Source organism: Sceloporus undulatus, chromosome 4 (genome assembly GCF_019175285.1).
Source record: "Sceloporus undulatus isolate JIND9_A2432 ecotype Alabama chromosome 4, SceUnd_v1.1, whole genome shotgun sequence".
Classification (NCBI taxonomy): domain Eukaryota; kingdom Metazoa; phylum Chordata; class Lepidosauria; order Squamata; family Phrynosomatidae; genus Sceloporus; species Sceloporus undulatus.
In genome coordinates, this window is record NC_056525.1 from 47071820 (window position 1) to 47087502 (window position 15683).

General features: G+C 38.0%; 1 protein-coding gene across 1 annotated transcript in view; it reads right to left on the reverse strand.

Annotated features, from left to right (window-relative positions):
• Positions 1-5747: 5747 nt before the first annotated feature.
• Positions 5748-15683, reverse strand: part of PKP1 (plakophilin 1) — a 60365-nt gene continuing 50429 nt past the window's right edge. The window contains exons 5-13 of the mRNA XM_042465077.1: positions 15408-15615; positions 13782-13959; positions 12594-12708; positions 11097-11252; positions 10293-10469; positions 9599-9752; positions 8859-9045; positions 7339-7423; positions 5748-5829 (exon numbers count right to left, since the gene is read on the reverse strand). Coding sequence (XP_042321011.1) covers positions 5758-5829; positions 7339-7423; positions 8859-9045; positions 9599-9752; positions 10293-10469; positions 11097-11252; positions 12594-12708; positions 13782-13959; positions 15408-15615 — 1332 coding nt within the window. The 3' untranslated portion in view covers positions 5748-5757. The remainder of the gene's footprint in view (positions 5830-7338; positions 7424-8858; positions 9046-9598; positions 9753-10292; positions 10470-11096; positions 11253-12593; positions 12709-13781; positions 13960-15407; positions 15616-15683) is intronic.

Here is a 15683-nt window from a genome sequence, read left to right on the forward strand (position 1 = left end):
CAGACTGACACATTCTGTCCATCCAATACACACTGGCAAAATAATTCTTATCTGAACATGTAAGAAAAGGACTTAATGAGATGATCAGAGAACATGCACTGTCTTAGAGCCTTTGACATAATTGCTTGTATATACCATAATTCTTCAAAACCATTGATATTCTAAACAGTACAGCTGTATTTGGTGCCCTTGCTACATACCAAACATTTATGAAACTGGATTATAGAAGGGAAGCATATATGGTCTTGATTATTTGATCATTGATTAGTTGCACCAAAACCTGCTATTAACTGAGTGAGTTAAAGATATATTTGACACCACTGTTGTTATACTTAATGATTTTGTCAACATAGCCAATCCGATGTATGTGTACATGTTAATACATAACAGTATGCCAATAGGACTACAGTGGTACCCCGGGATACGAATGCGCCGCCTTACGAAATTTCTGGGTTACGAAAAAAATCAATAGGAAAAAACTGTTCTGGGTTACGAAGGTTTTTTCGGGTTACGAAAAAATTTTTGGTGCTTTTCGGCGCTATTTCGCACGAAATCGCGGCTTTTCCCCATTAGCGCCTATGGCTTTTTCGGCTTACGAAGCATTTCGGGTTAGGAACGCGGCGGCGGAACGAATTATTTTCGTAACCCGGGGTACCACTGTATTATCATCTTATCATTATGAAGCATCTAATGTTAAATATATTAATTATGACCACATCTGGCATCACAAACAGAATTCACAGACAGTTGTCTGGGTCCCACTGCCCTGGCACTGATCACTACGCTTGGGATAGCCCTCCTCATTTAAAAAACAAAACAAAACAAAACAAAACCTCATCATTTACTGCTGTCATCCACCTCCAGGCAACTTCCAAAACTGCTGCAGAATGACATTTACACCGGGGGTATTTTGAGGACTTACTAGGACAGTAACATTTGGGAGCTTCTGCCATTCTCAAAGCTATAATCCCACACCAGTGTGCTAAAGAAAGGGGCTTCAGAAGCCATTTTTGTTAGCCTTGTTTACTGCAATAAAAGTAGGGCTAAATACAACTGATTTATCTAATTAGGAGATAGAATATGGACACCTATTTCCAAAAGCCTTGGCTGATTATTTTAAACCAATATATAAATTTCATTTTTCTTCACCTTTGTAGTTTTGGGCAACACACAACTCTCTTGCTTAGCCACTCTTCAGTCTCCCATTTACCTCTCAGACTCATATTTTTCAACTCCTCCTTATTCTGGACCACTCCCTGCTCCACTCTTTTCTCATGGCCAACTGCTTCCCAAGGTTTATGCTTTTTCAGGTCCATAGCTATTCCTTTCCCAGTCACCTACTTAGACACTCTCTGCTTATTCAGGGTATATTTACTCAGGTATGTCTAATATGGGCCAGTGGCTTCTTCCCCTAGCAGCCTTCTGTGCCCCACCTTACATTTTTCAGGAGAATGTCCCCAACTTCCCTGAGAAGTTTCCCCAGAGGACATAAATGGTTGCCGGGGAAAGAAGTGGATGAGTATCTTCTGTTCCTTAAACTTATCTAAATTAAATCATTAAACTGGTTTACTATGTGAAAGGCAGAGGCCAAAATCCAATTGTTTGTTCAAAAAAGAATAGACCGCCTGAATCAATTGGGAATAAATAAGTGTTCACTTATCAGGCTTAAAAACAGAAAGTTTTTAAAAAAATAAACTGGGATGGTTTTTTTTAGAGTGTGCTGTGTTACAACACATTTATCCTTTAAACTGTGTTTTATTCTTTTAATGAGTAATCTGTTTTAATATTGTAATCATTTAATTATATTTTAATTATCACTTTCTTATGTTTTTAATTGTGCTGTGCTTTTAAATTGTAAGCCAATTTGAGTCCCAGTTTGGAGTGGAAAGTAGGATATAAATAAATATAATAATCATCTTCATTCAGCATTTAATTCAATTGGTTTTATCTAATTCAGATTAGCAATTGGATTTAGGCTACAATGAGTTCCCTTACGGATTTGTAGTGGTCCAAATCTGCATTAGGCCTGTGTGTTTATCATGAAATAAAATGAAATGTGAAGTTAAGCTGTCTACTATGTATCCATGCCCTGGACTTTTATTCTGAATTTCAACAACACACCTGCCTAATCTATTAGCAAAAGCATTCTTAAAAAAAACCAAAAAAGGCACATCTTGTACCCAAATAATAACCCCTGTGCAAAAATGCCATATCAACCATAAGAGAATCATCACATGCCACTGGGTTATTATTTTTTTTAAAAAATCTGACATGAGGAATAAAGCATTTGGGCGAGTAAGTTTTAATGACTCAAGTAGAAACTGATTGGTTTAAAAAGTCACCTGTCCTCTTCTCCCATGCCTTACTATTTATGGGTCAAAATAAAGTGAAATAAATCTTGTTATGTAGTAAGTATTTAAAATTATTCAACAATAAGTAGTTCTATTTCATTAGTACTTCGTTAATACTATTTCATTATGGTTCCTACCTATCAACTTTAGAAAAAGACCCTAAAACATAGGAAAACTAGGTCATGTTCATTTATCTTCATTTTGAGCTTATGAACATGACAGAGTTGTCCAGCTGTGATATATATAAAAGTTTAAGAAGAGTTTTTCTTGGAGTGATGTAGAAACCTTTGATAGTTTATATCCTTAACAAAACATTAAGAGTCCCTATGTTCCACACAATCCATTTCTTATATATAGTAAAAAAATAAAGTTTTTTTAAAAAAATTATCAAGAACCTATTCAAGAGACATTTTCTTGACATGAATTTGCTTCTTGGGGATTTAGAAACTAAAATCTGTAACAAAAATGCTTAGCAATAAAGTGGAATCTGAAAGTTGACTTGATGAAGAAATGAATGCAGAAAGAAAACCATGGTACCAATAATGTTTAGTGGGGCAGAAACTCAGTAATCTAAAATAAGAATAGTATGCTAAATACTTATGTATAATGGCCACTGACAATGAAACAAACACCTAGAATGTTAGTAATTTTATACAATTTCTTGAAAATGAGGAATGAAAAGAATTTGAAGCACATGGCTATATACCATATATTTACTCAGATGCAAGCACCATTGTGTTCAATAGGACTTACTTGCAGATTAGTGTGTATAGCACTGCAGCCATAGGCTTCCACTACTGTACACACATGCAGATGTGTAAGAACCACTGAACCCAATACGACTTATTTCCAAGTAAATGACCTTTGGACTGAACTTGCAGACACACATATGCCATCCAAAGACATTGGAATTCTGTCTACATCAAACTCTTGTAATATTGTGTCCCCTGAGGATGCTGAATTAAAACTTCTATCATAACTATTCAGTGGTTAATAGTTGGAGATTGGGAGTCATAGATTCAAAGCACACTGCAGAAATAATTCATTTTGAGACTGCTTTAACTGTCCTGGCTCAGTGCTAGGGAATCCTGGGAATTGTAGTTTATTGTGGCACCAGAGCTTTCTGACAGAGAAGGCTAAATGTCTCACAAAAGTTCAGTTCCCAGAATTCCCTAGAACTGAGCTAGGACAGTTAAAGCAGTCTTAAATGGGATTATTTCTGCAGTGTGTTTTGGACCACAGTTCAACAAAATCTGAGAATGCAAGGTTTGGGAAGCCTGCCCCTTACATATGCTGACTATATCCAAACATTTAAAAAGAAGTATGCACTATCAACCTCAAAATTTCCTAAGACAAGAGTCTGATACCAGGTGGGGAAATCAATGCCTAACTTAGTTGTCATACCTTTCAAAATTATAAGTCCCCGTTTTTACAAGAACAAAAACAGAAATCAAGTAACATTAACCTCAGACTGCCAAACCCAACCCAACCCTCCCTATAAGAAATAAAAACTAATTAAAACATTTTAAGATACCTATAATCAGGTATACAGTTTCCATACCTAGTTTTACAATGGCATTAATTCTGAAAACACTGTGTATGTCTTTTAATGTCTTAACTAATTCCTTGAAGATCGGGGTCTCCAGTCAGGAACCAGTTACAAACTCTGAAAGAAAAGGAGAATCTCTGCAAAATTAATAACTTCAAAGTGCAAAATTCAGTTTATATCAAGAAATGTCACTATGTGCCTATTCATGTGAGGTTGTCCCCCATGGCAGGGGAATCAACAGCACAAGCTTATTGGAGTTCTCTTTGTTGTTTTTGTGTTTTCAAGTCATTGCCAATCTGTGGCAACCTTAAGGCAAACCTTGAGGGTTTTCTTGACAAGATTTGTTCAGAGGGGATTGCCTTTGCCTTCCTCTGAGGCTGAGAATCTGTGACTTTCCCAGGGTCACCCAGTGGGTTTCCATGACTGAGCAGAGAGTTGAACCTTGGCCTCCAGTGTCACATTCCACAAACCACTGCACCACTCCTCTCCTCCCCACCTTTTCTCAGCCACTAGGACACAGCTGCATAGGGATAATTTCTGGCCATTACTCAATATTTGTTGACTTGCTGCTCTCCTTCCAGAACTTCAATCAGTAAGCCAGTTCTACTGCCAACCCTCTGCATGCAAAATCCCCAAAAGAGGAGTATGAGAAAAGGGCTTGCTAGAATCTAATGCCGGTTATCTCTACAGTAGTATTTGTGTGCATTAGCTACGTAAAATATAAGAGGATCTCTTAGGATAGGCTGCTAAAGTATTCTTGACAGAACTGTTGTATAGCATCTGCCTTGAAACCCATTGGTAACTGATACCAGTGGAAGTGTCACATCAGCATATGTACTTTTTTGAATGAGATGTAGTGGCAGTAGGACAGAAACAAAAGCTGTCTTTATTGAATGATGAAGTTCAGGGGTATGCAAGACAACTTGATTTCCTGACAGTGATGGCTTTCACTGTCACCCACCCTGTCTTCATAGGTCCTATGGCCCCTTTATACTGCTGCTGCAGTGCCTCCAAATCCTCTTCCACTGGTCTAAGTGAACCAGCCAACAGGATGTTGTCCTTTATCAATATTCTTTAGCTAGAAAAGTTAGATAACTGCATTCATTACCGATATAGTTGTTTTAGGACTGAACAGAGCTGCTTCTGATAATTAGTCCAAAATGTGTGTCATGAAAAACTGGTGAGAGCTTTTTCTTGTGGCTAAACATGTAGCTCTTGTTTGCAGATGGAGTCCTTATGTCTACTTCATTGCTTGGGTAAATGAATTTCCCAAAAGAGAAACTTCCAGAGTGTATGTCAATGCTGAGAAGGCCATGTCTACCATTGTAAATCACCTAACTTTAACTGTTGGCATGCATGATGTAAAGCCTCTGAGTGAGGGAACAAAGAACCCTGAGCCTAGATTATTTAGGACTTTTGAGATAAAAAAGAGAGAGCATTTCAAATTAGAACTGGAAATTAACTAGCAGCCGATACATTTGTCCCAAAATAGCATTCTTGATCTATGAACCGTAGTTAAGACCCTAGCAGCTTCATTTTAAATTAGTTTACAGACACTTTTTAAAAGCAGATTCACATTCAGCCCATTACAGTAGTCTAATCTAGACACAACTAAGGCAGAGATAACAACCATGACTCTCTAGAGGTTACTGGACTGCAACTCTACAATCCTCCCTCATTGGCTACACTGGCTAGGGTTGACAGAATCTGGAATTCATCTCTATCTGGAAGGCCATAGTTGGCCACTCTGAACTATGGTATGAAGCAAATATAACTGTGATTGAGTTTTTCCCACCAGGTTTTTAATTCTGAATCAGTTATTTACCTGTAATCCAAATATGCAATGAAGATGCTTCCTTAGAATCTGGAAGACAAGTTCCTGAATGTGCTTCCTGTTAAGGATCCCATCATATTCTTGTCATAACCTTGCTGTGGAAGGTACCAGCAACAGGAGGCAGATAAGGAGGGATCAAGTAAAAAATTAATAGCATTAAGGGGAGTCAACTGTTTCCCAGGAAATAAAATAACTGGATGGACTCATAAACTACATATATTTCCCCCTCTTTCTTCATATGTGCATGCACATGCACACACGCATGCATGCACGCACACACACACACACATTTACACAGAGTTAAGCTGGTGGCTGCTCCCAGGCTTTGGAACACCTTCTCTGGGAAGGCTAAGATGGCTCCCTCCTTGCTATGCTTTCTGGAATAGAATGTTTCTGTTCCAACTTGTTTTTAGGAATTGACAGAAATGAGTTTCAAATAGTGTGCTGTTTTTTGCTGTTTACATTTTATATGCAACACAATAGCAATAGCAAGTATATTTCTATACTGTTCATCAGTGCCCCTAAGCACTGTCTAAGCAGTTTACAATGTATAAACTAATTGCTTCCAACAAGCTGAGTACTCATTTTAGCAACCTAAGGAAGGATGCCAGGCTGAGTCAACCTGGAACCTTGGGATCGAACTCACAACCTTGTGGCTGTGAATGGCTGCAGTACAGCCATTTAACCATGTGGCACCAGGGCTTTTTGCAACCTGATTTTGTAGCACCTTTGAAACTAACTAACTGAAAGAAAGAAGTGGTAGCATGAGCTTTCATAGATTTGAGCCCCAGATGCATGCTTTAATTTTTATAGATGGTTTAACTGAATATTAAAATAACCTTCATATGTTTATTTATATACTTTTACTGATGTTTTTGCATGTATTTTAATCTATATTTTTGTAAGCTGCCTTGAGTCCCAGTACTGGGGAAAAGGAGAGATATGAGAATCAATTGAACAACTATGCAATTTGGTACATTCATAGTTTAAACCAAAATTATTCTAGTTGCTCCACTGTACACCTCCTATCTAAACGCACAAACTCTTTGTGACTCTTTTGAATTCACAGAGCTTTTAAATTATTGTTTTCATTTGTTTGCTAGCATTGTATTTTATTTTTCTCCATGGAGTTCAGGGAATGCAGCATTCTTAAATATCTTTATTGCCATATTGGCTGGTCCCAGGTCTCCTGAGTTCCTTATCATCTGAAACACCCCTTTCTACTCCCTCTGCAATTAAAAGCTTAGCATACATGGCTCTAGAAAAGGTATTGCACTAAACACACTTCTGCACTAATAGATGCTACAACTCATTGAATATACAAATCATGCAATGTATTATATTACATCAGTGTCTAATGCAATACATTAGACATAAACATGAATACTGGTAATTCCAAGAAGGTATTAAAATTCTATAAGGAAAAAGAAACCCGCAACATCATTTTCTTTGCATGGTCTAACAATCACTCCCTCTTTTCTATATCATTGTCATTTTCATACATCAGATGTTTATTAGTACCTTTAAAAAAAAGTGTTTGCTGTTGTCCAACAGCTATATTATTTTATTAGAAACAAGGAAAAGCTAACACATAGTTCTCTTACCTGTTTTAGTATAGACTGAAGTTCTCTGTTTGACCACAGGTCAGACAGTAGCAAGCGGGCAGCTTCAGCTGCTTTGGGATAGGTTCTGGAAACAATAAATTTCAGTAAAAAAGAACAGAGAGCATTAACATTTTACACCATACAAATGGTAAGATTTCATTAAGTTCTTCAAAATGGAGCTTGAATGACCTGTTCTTTTTAACACTACCCATTTCAATTTCTGATTTCTGATTATTTTGTATGGTTCAAACAAGTGGTTCTGATATGTCCAACTCTCTTCCTTCTCTTTCCTCATTCTTCACTTAACATTAACATTCAAGAGCTGGTAGAGTCAAGCAGGTGGAGCAGAAGGCTAAAAATAATGTTTTGGTATGAAGCATGATGACTGATACAATTTTATACTTGAGATGTTTTACTACAGGTTCAGTGGCTCTAGAACACTCCCAGGGTTATCAATTATCTTTGTCACCATGAAGCATGGTGGCTTCCATGTCACTGGGGTAGTACTTCTGCTCCAGGTTTTAAACTGAACTTTAAAAGACCTCTTTCAAAGGTCTGGCTAAAATCCAGAGCATAATCACTCCCACTGTTATTGGTGCCACCAGCAGCCACAGCTGTCCATTTCACTTCTTCAGGAGTCAGAAACATCCAAACAAAATTAAGTGTTTGGTGGCAAATCCCTCCCTTTCAAAGAGCTGGATCCAGATTCAGGCTGTGGAAAACAATGTACCCCCCCCATGCTACAAATTAGGAAATAGGTTATGGGAAAGCATGGAGGCTCTTTCTGCAAGTGGAGCTCTGTTCAAGAAATGTAATTCTACTAAAGACTGGAGGATCACCTCCTTCAACCTCCATCATAGTCTTTTTAGCAATATCTTCCAAGCTTCCTATGTAACATTTCCCTAACATCAGAAGAGCTACTGGGGGAGGAACTGCAGTCTCCTTTCTCCATCCACTGTGCATATGCCTAAATCTGGTATTATGAAAGGGTGCTGATGCAGTGCATTTTCGGGGTCACTTTTTTGACTAAAATTTCTAGACATATACATGAGTATATAAAGTAGTTAATAAGATTTTCCTATAGCCTGCTGCAGTGATTCCCAAACTCTGGTCCTGTAAGCGTTTTGGATTTCAGTTCCCAGAAGCCTCTTGACCAATGGTCTAGGAATCTAGGGGTTGAAGTCCAAAACACCTAGAAAGCCAGAGTTTGGGACTCATTGTTATTGTAAAATACTCAAAAAACAAAACAAAACAAAACTGCAGTCACCATTGGTTTCCCATGAAAAGTCTTCATGTTATTCATAAATTTCCAAAGTTTAGGGACACTACTTCAAAATTGTGCACTCACTGTGTTCACAGATTGAAACATGCTTATTATGAGGTATTAATGATCTGCAACATACTTTGAATATGAAAGGGCACTGCCAAGAATATGTATACATTATATAAACAGGGCTGGGTATGCTCCAAGAACAGGCATCAAGCCTCTCTCGTGTTCATTCTTTTTCACCATTACTCACCCATTTCGGCACAGCCCCACTACATTATTTATCAAGCTGCCTGTCAAGTAGGGCTTGGCCATCTGGGGGTTGGCTATCATTAGGTTCCTCAGGGTGTAGCAAGCAGATGTCATAGTGTCTCCATAGTTGCTGGAACCAGGAGACAGAAGGGCTAGAAGACGAGTCACATCTGGGAGCACCTGGTGAGCTAAAACGGGAAACAGAAATGAAACGTTGTGACTAAAACTAAATGAAGTCTAGAATCAACTCCTATGGCAAATATTAGTCATCCTCAGAGTTGTAAAACAGAGCCCACTTTTGTTGCACAGCAAGGTGATCATGTTGAAAATGCCTCAGAAAAAGTGATAAAATACATATAGATTTTCCAAGGAAAAATCAAGCCCAGACGAATTGTGAGACATACTTTGTGTCTGAAACCCCCCCCCCCCCCCAGAGAGCAGGCAACAACATTTTATGTGAGTCAGATAGCATGATCCATACATGAGTAACCAATGCTTCAGTTATTTTCATTTGCACTTCATAGCACTGGACTGCAGAGCTGATTTTGAACAGATACGTGCTTAAAAGAAATAGTAAGGAGGAAAAGGGCCAATAAGACTGACAACTAAACAATATTCTAGAAGTTTGCAAAAACCACAGTTGCACTTTTAAAATTATTATGGAAAGAAATGTGTATGTGTGAAGAAAGAAGAGAAACAAGAGAAACAAGTTAAAGCTATGTAACACTAAAGATTGCATACCCATAGTTTTGTGGAGGACGGGGTGTCGAGACATATTGCTTAGCAAGGATGTTCCAGATCGGACAACATCGGAATTGGTGGATTGGAGGAGCCGTGCTATGCGAGGCAACCCTTTTTCCTTTAAAGCAATTAGCTGGCTCATTGCATTTGACATCTAGAGAGCAAAACAATGTGGTACTTATTACAATTTCTGAAGTTTTTGTCATCTTTCTTACAAAAACAATAAAACAGTGAAAATATATTACATCTTGAATAAGGACAAAGCACAGAACATTCAGCATTTCCTTATGAATTAAGAAATCAAATGATCTATATTGGGCATGTTATCATTTTTTACGTGTATACATACTATGCATATACTCAAGGAAATAAAATTAACTTTCTTTTAAAAACACATAATGGAAATCTGTGGTTTGCCAATGGAATATTTGGCTGATATTTTATTTTTGTAATATTTTTTCTACAATATTGTTTTTGTAATACAACTGAGTCAAAATTAGTAAATGTTTGAATTTCCATTGCCATGTTGGCTGAACAGATATCAAGGTGAACACGTCTTTCAGAATTTCCTTCAGTTTGTATTACATTCTAGCTGTTAGCTATACATTTTCTCCTTTTTGTCTCTGAGGGGAAAAAAGCAATTTGTTTTTCCCTGACATATAATCCAAGGTCAAAAGAAAATCATTGTGCTTACCAGTCCTCTGCTTGCAGTCAGATTTTGCAGTGCTCCAGCACAAGCCTCCAAGGTGGCATCTTTCTTGCTCTGATCCATTAGAGACAAATATGTGCGAATGGCATCTGAGTGGTACAACCAGCTGGACCCTCTGGGTTTATAGTCTTCTTCAGGTAGAGGTAGATCATATTCATCATACTAAGCATAAATAAAAGGGAAAATATTATAACCCCAGCCCCATTTGTTGATTAAACATGATCTGAAAACAGCATATATGCTTGTGCCCCAATGGTGTGAACATGAGAAGTGCAAAGACATACACATGGCAATATATATATTCCAGTAGCTTGAGATATGTACTGGCACTTTTTGCATATCTTGGGAACCTTTTTTTATTTATACATATTGCCCAGCTATGAATACCTAGATATTACTACAGTTTTAATTATTATGCTGGGCTAAATACCCTAAGGGCACCAGATCCTGTCTGATCTTCAAAGCTATGCAGGGTCAGTCCTGGTTTGCATTTGGATGGAAGACTGCCAATGAATACCAGGTGTTGTAGGCTATATTACAGAGGAAGGAACTGGCAAAACCACCTCTGACTATTTCTTGCCTAAGATAACCCTATGAAATTCATGGGGTTACCTTACATTGACAGGCAATGTGAACACACACACACACACACACACACACACACACACACACACACACACCTTTAATTATTAGACTTGATAAAGTAGAAAGAATTTGGGAAGGAAGCCTACTCTCGAATACAATATCCTGCAATCTATGAATAAAGTATTTCTGTGTATTGGATCTTACCTCCATTTTTCCTCCTCTGTTATTGAAGCAGCCTGTCAGGCTTTTGTCTGTGTAAGTGCTCCTGGCCATGTGGTTAAGCTGTGTGTATTTATTAGGCACCTCAGCATCCAGGCGGTAAGACAGATTGTGCAGGATACAGATACAGTTTTCCACAGACTAGAATAATAAAAGGCAACAATCATTTTTCAGCAATACATGTATAGATGCACTCCATGGGGCAGATGAATGCTGGTGTTCGAGAGGGAGAAATGGCAAGAAGTCCTTTAGTATTGTTATTCTCAGAGATGTCTCAAATAGTTGGAATTCGTCATAAAAGATTTTCTGTGAAACCTTCATGTAACTTCCATGTGAAAAGACAGTACCAGTTGGTTTTTTGTGGGTTTTTCAGGCTATGTGGCCATGTTCTAGAAGATTTTCTTCCTGACGTTTCACCAGCACAGTACCAGATGGATGGGAGGTAAGTAGCAAGAAGACTAAAGCACCCCACTCCATCCAAAGAAACTATTCCAGTTCTGAGACTACATGTTTTCAGATGCATAAAGTATATAAGTGTATATATTTAGCACTAAGCTTAATACTAATACGGTTTAGCACTACGCCTTGATTCTAAATGTCGCAATGGAAGATGTTAATAGTCATGGAAGTTACAGTAATTCTAATGGATATTCCCTCCTTCCTTTGAAGTCTACATTTTTACTCCCCTTGAACTTGATGCTTCTCAGGGAAATCAGTTCTGATTCTGAGGAATAACATCAGCATCTCTACAACATACTGTATCAAATTAATAAAAATGAAGCTAGGTTATAGTATGTCTAATATATGTCTACTTTGTCAATAAAGTGCTTGATCCAGCCTGAAGAAGAGTTCTGCAAAACTTGAAAACTTGCTTATTATCCTGTGACCTTTTAGTTAGCCTTAATAGCTGTGTTGCCCATTTGTAAATTGTGTTTAAGGACATTTGTGACCCATAGCTATGTAAAACTTCAGCAACTGTTGGAACTATTGAGGCACTGGATTGTATCCAGTGATTGTATGTGTGAAAGGCAGTTCTTCCTCTTCTCTGCATCCTGCATACCCCCCCCCCCCAAAAAAAAACCATCTCTGAAAGGTCTAAGAAATGTACCAGACATTTATACTTTTATCATATAGGGTTGTAGTAGAAATGGTGAAATCTTTAAAAATGCAATGGTGGAGACATTTTCCTAAGGATAAAATCCATCCACCAATTTTGGTTGATTTTTCCCATCACAAAGGAGCCCCATATGAACAACACATAATAATTGATAGTATGTTCCAGCCCTTTGGAATGTGTTTTTATTGAGTGCAGAGGGCTGCGGCAAGGAGAATGGAACAGGAAAAGCTAGTTACTGTAAGTAAATTCATATATCAACATTTGAATTGAATACAACCTATTGCTATTAAAAAAATAAAATAAAAGCAAATTTACTATTCTGGCAACATCAGCCAATATTGTATCATTCTGCAACTGCCTGGTACCTTATCATCTGGCCGATTGGCAGCCACACAGTTCTGGGAATAAGTCATTACAGAGTCAATCAGTCCAGGGTAGTTTCTCATGGTTTGGCGTCCAACATCTGCAGAACTCAGGTTCCTATAAGCCATTTTATAGATCAGAAAGAGGAATAAACAGACCAGCAAATTAGAAAAGTGATTATTTTTCTGAATTTAGCTAGATATATCTATCTATGGACCTTTATAAGACTCTGAGGGTAAAGTCTGTCTATACAGAAAGAACATAGAGTATATCATAGAAAAATCCTGCAAAATATACTCACACAGAATGAAAAGTCATCTGTCAGTATGATTTTTCTTAAAAAGCCAAATAGGAAAACGAAGATTCTAGAGCAATTTTGAGAATAGTGGCTGGGGAAATGTTGAATTTAATGAATTCTACAGATTCACGCATCACTGATTTGAAAGGAATACTGCTCCCTATTTCATAGCCTCTGACTGTGTCTTTAGATAGTAAAGCATTATCTCCCAACATGGATGCATTTGTAGTTCAGCAGCTGACACATAAATCCTGCCAAGCTCCAGTTTACTAGATGGCTCCTTCTTTTACCCATAGATAGTCTACTTAGGAGTCCAGGTTATGCTACTGATCGTCTCTCTAAAACAATAATAAAGCTTAGTGTTGAACATCTTGCCTCATATTTAGTACATGGGTGCAACATTCATTTTTCATACGTGAACTTCATTTTTGAAGCTTGCAAAAATGCTTATGATAACAACATTCTTGCCTTTGCAATTAACTTTAAATGTTTGCAAGTATCGTTTTTGCTGAATATTTCTTCAACTTTTTATAAGTTTGAGAATATCTAGCTGCAGCTCTGGAATCCCATCTCTAGAGTGGTCTAGCTAGCTCCAACCATGCTGTCATTTGATGCCAGGCAAAATGTCTATAGTCACACAGGCTTTCAAAACATTTGCAATGTTCAAGGTATTTTTAAATCTGATCACTAATTCTTACAGACTTTCATGGACTGTTTTTTGTGTTCCCAGCTTTTACCTGTTTTATTTTTACAATCCACCTTAAAATAAAATATAAAAGACAAGCAATGAACATTTAAATAAATAAAATGTAAGAGCATCTTTGTGAAGGTACCTACAAGATAAGCTAAATTGCATGGGAATGTTTTCAGAATCAAATATCTGCTGACCTACCTCAAACAGCCAGTGGCATTAAAGAAAACTTCAGGGTCAATAATTTCTCTTGATCTGTTACTAATGCCATCAGACCAACCAGAAAAAGGAATAATCACATGATCAGTCAGAACAGGGAGAGCATCATGTATCAAATCTTCTTTCAGTTCATCAGTGGATGACAGGTTCCAGAGCAAACCTAGGAAGGACATAGAAAAAGCAAATAGCTGCAGACTCCTGTCAGTCTCGTTGGAAATTAAGATACAGGAAACAATAAAGGTGTGTATTATGAAAGGCAGTTCCCTAAATATGTAATTTTAAAAATAACTTGCATACCTTTAAGTTAAGCTGATATTCATAGCCTCTATTCCTTATTAGGCCTGAAAACTCTAAACTTGAGACTGCATATTTTAATTGCATTGTAAAGGGGTCTTGTAGCACCTTTGAGACTATCTGAAAGAAAGAAGCTGGTTTTCCAGACTAGGAACCTTATCGCATGCATTTTCCTCAGCGTTCTGGGCACTGGCAGGGGGCGCACGGCTGACAGAGGACTGATTTTACTGCGCACTACACTGTCCTCAAGCTGGCCCCATTCCATTGCCTGGCGCCAGGCCGTTCCCATTCATTGCTGAGCTGCATCATTTGGCTCAGAGGGAAGTTTTTCATCTGAGCCAAATGACAGACCTCAGCACTGAATAGGAACGGCCTGGCACCGGGCGATAGAATGGGGCCAGCTTGAGGACAGTGAGGTGTGCAGTAAAATCAGTCCTCCATCAGCCAGCACGCCCCCTGCCAGTGCCCAGAATGCTGAGGAAAGTGCGTGTGATAAGGTCCTAACACTGCTCGGTCTTTGAATTAATTCTAGTGTGTTTAAAAGATATGGTATCACTCAGTAAATAAAATAGATGTGCTTTTGGTATTACATTTTAAACAGAAAATTTGGTACCAGAGAAAGAACAGGGATATTTGTTTGTACATCACAAAAAGGAGATGGAGAAGGAAAAGGACAAAGAGAAGGAAAAAAAAAAGGATAACAAGAAGAGGATTTTTAAGGCAGCTGCTATTTAACTGGCCTGTTGTAGCTAAGCACACACAGGTACAGCTGCAGCAGAATCCCATTTCCCAGTTTGAGCTTTATTGCATTGTTTACTGCAGACATGCAGCTGCAAACTGCCACTGGAAGTCTTGTGATACTCTAGCCCTCTTTCACCGTCCTCCCGATGCCAATGTTGTTAAATGCTTCTATTTAGGAAAGGTGGGCATAGGCAGACATAAAAGGACTGCAAAAAGGAGCTTTTTTATCAGACACTTTGTTAATTGAGCTGTGCTTGCATTCTTTTTCCTTATAATAAAGTGGTGTCCTTTCTTAATTACAAGACAAACCAACTCATCAATTGAAGTTATCATCCACTTGCTTCAATACATCTTAAAGCACATTGATATTTGCTTATATAGCTGACTGATCTTCTAAAAGGCATATGATTACACAATTCAAAATCCTTTAATCAGTTGACAGCTCTAATAACTAGCCTCCTGTCTTTAAACGCTATTTCTTCAGATGCCCCAAATATCATTCATGTACTGATTTACATTCAGTCATTTGTTCCCCCAGTTGATTCAGTATTCTTCTACAAGGTGTAAAGGTACCTGTCAGCTGCTTCTGTATTTCTGTGTTTCCAGTCCTCCTGAGAAGGCTCACACACTCTCGAATTCCATTCTGCCGTCGGGTTTCTAACTTGTTTGTTGGATTTCTGAAGACTAAGTTTCGGAGGGCTCCAGCTGAAGCCTGCTGTACATTTTCATCTGGGCTACGGAGAAGTTCAATGAGCTTGGAAATGCCACCAAGGCGGTAGACCTAACAAAAAAGCCCAAAGACCAAAACAGTTTTTAAACCTCGGTTCTTCTATGAACAAGAAGAATCAG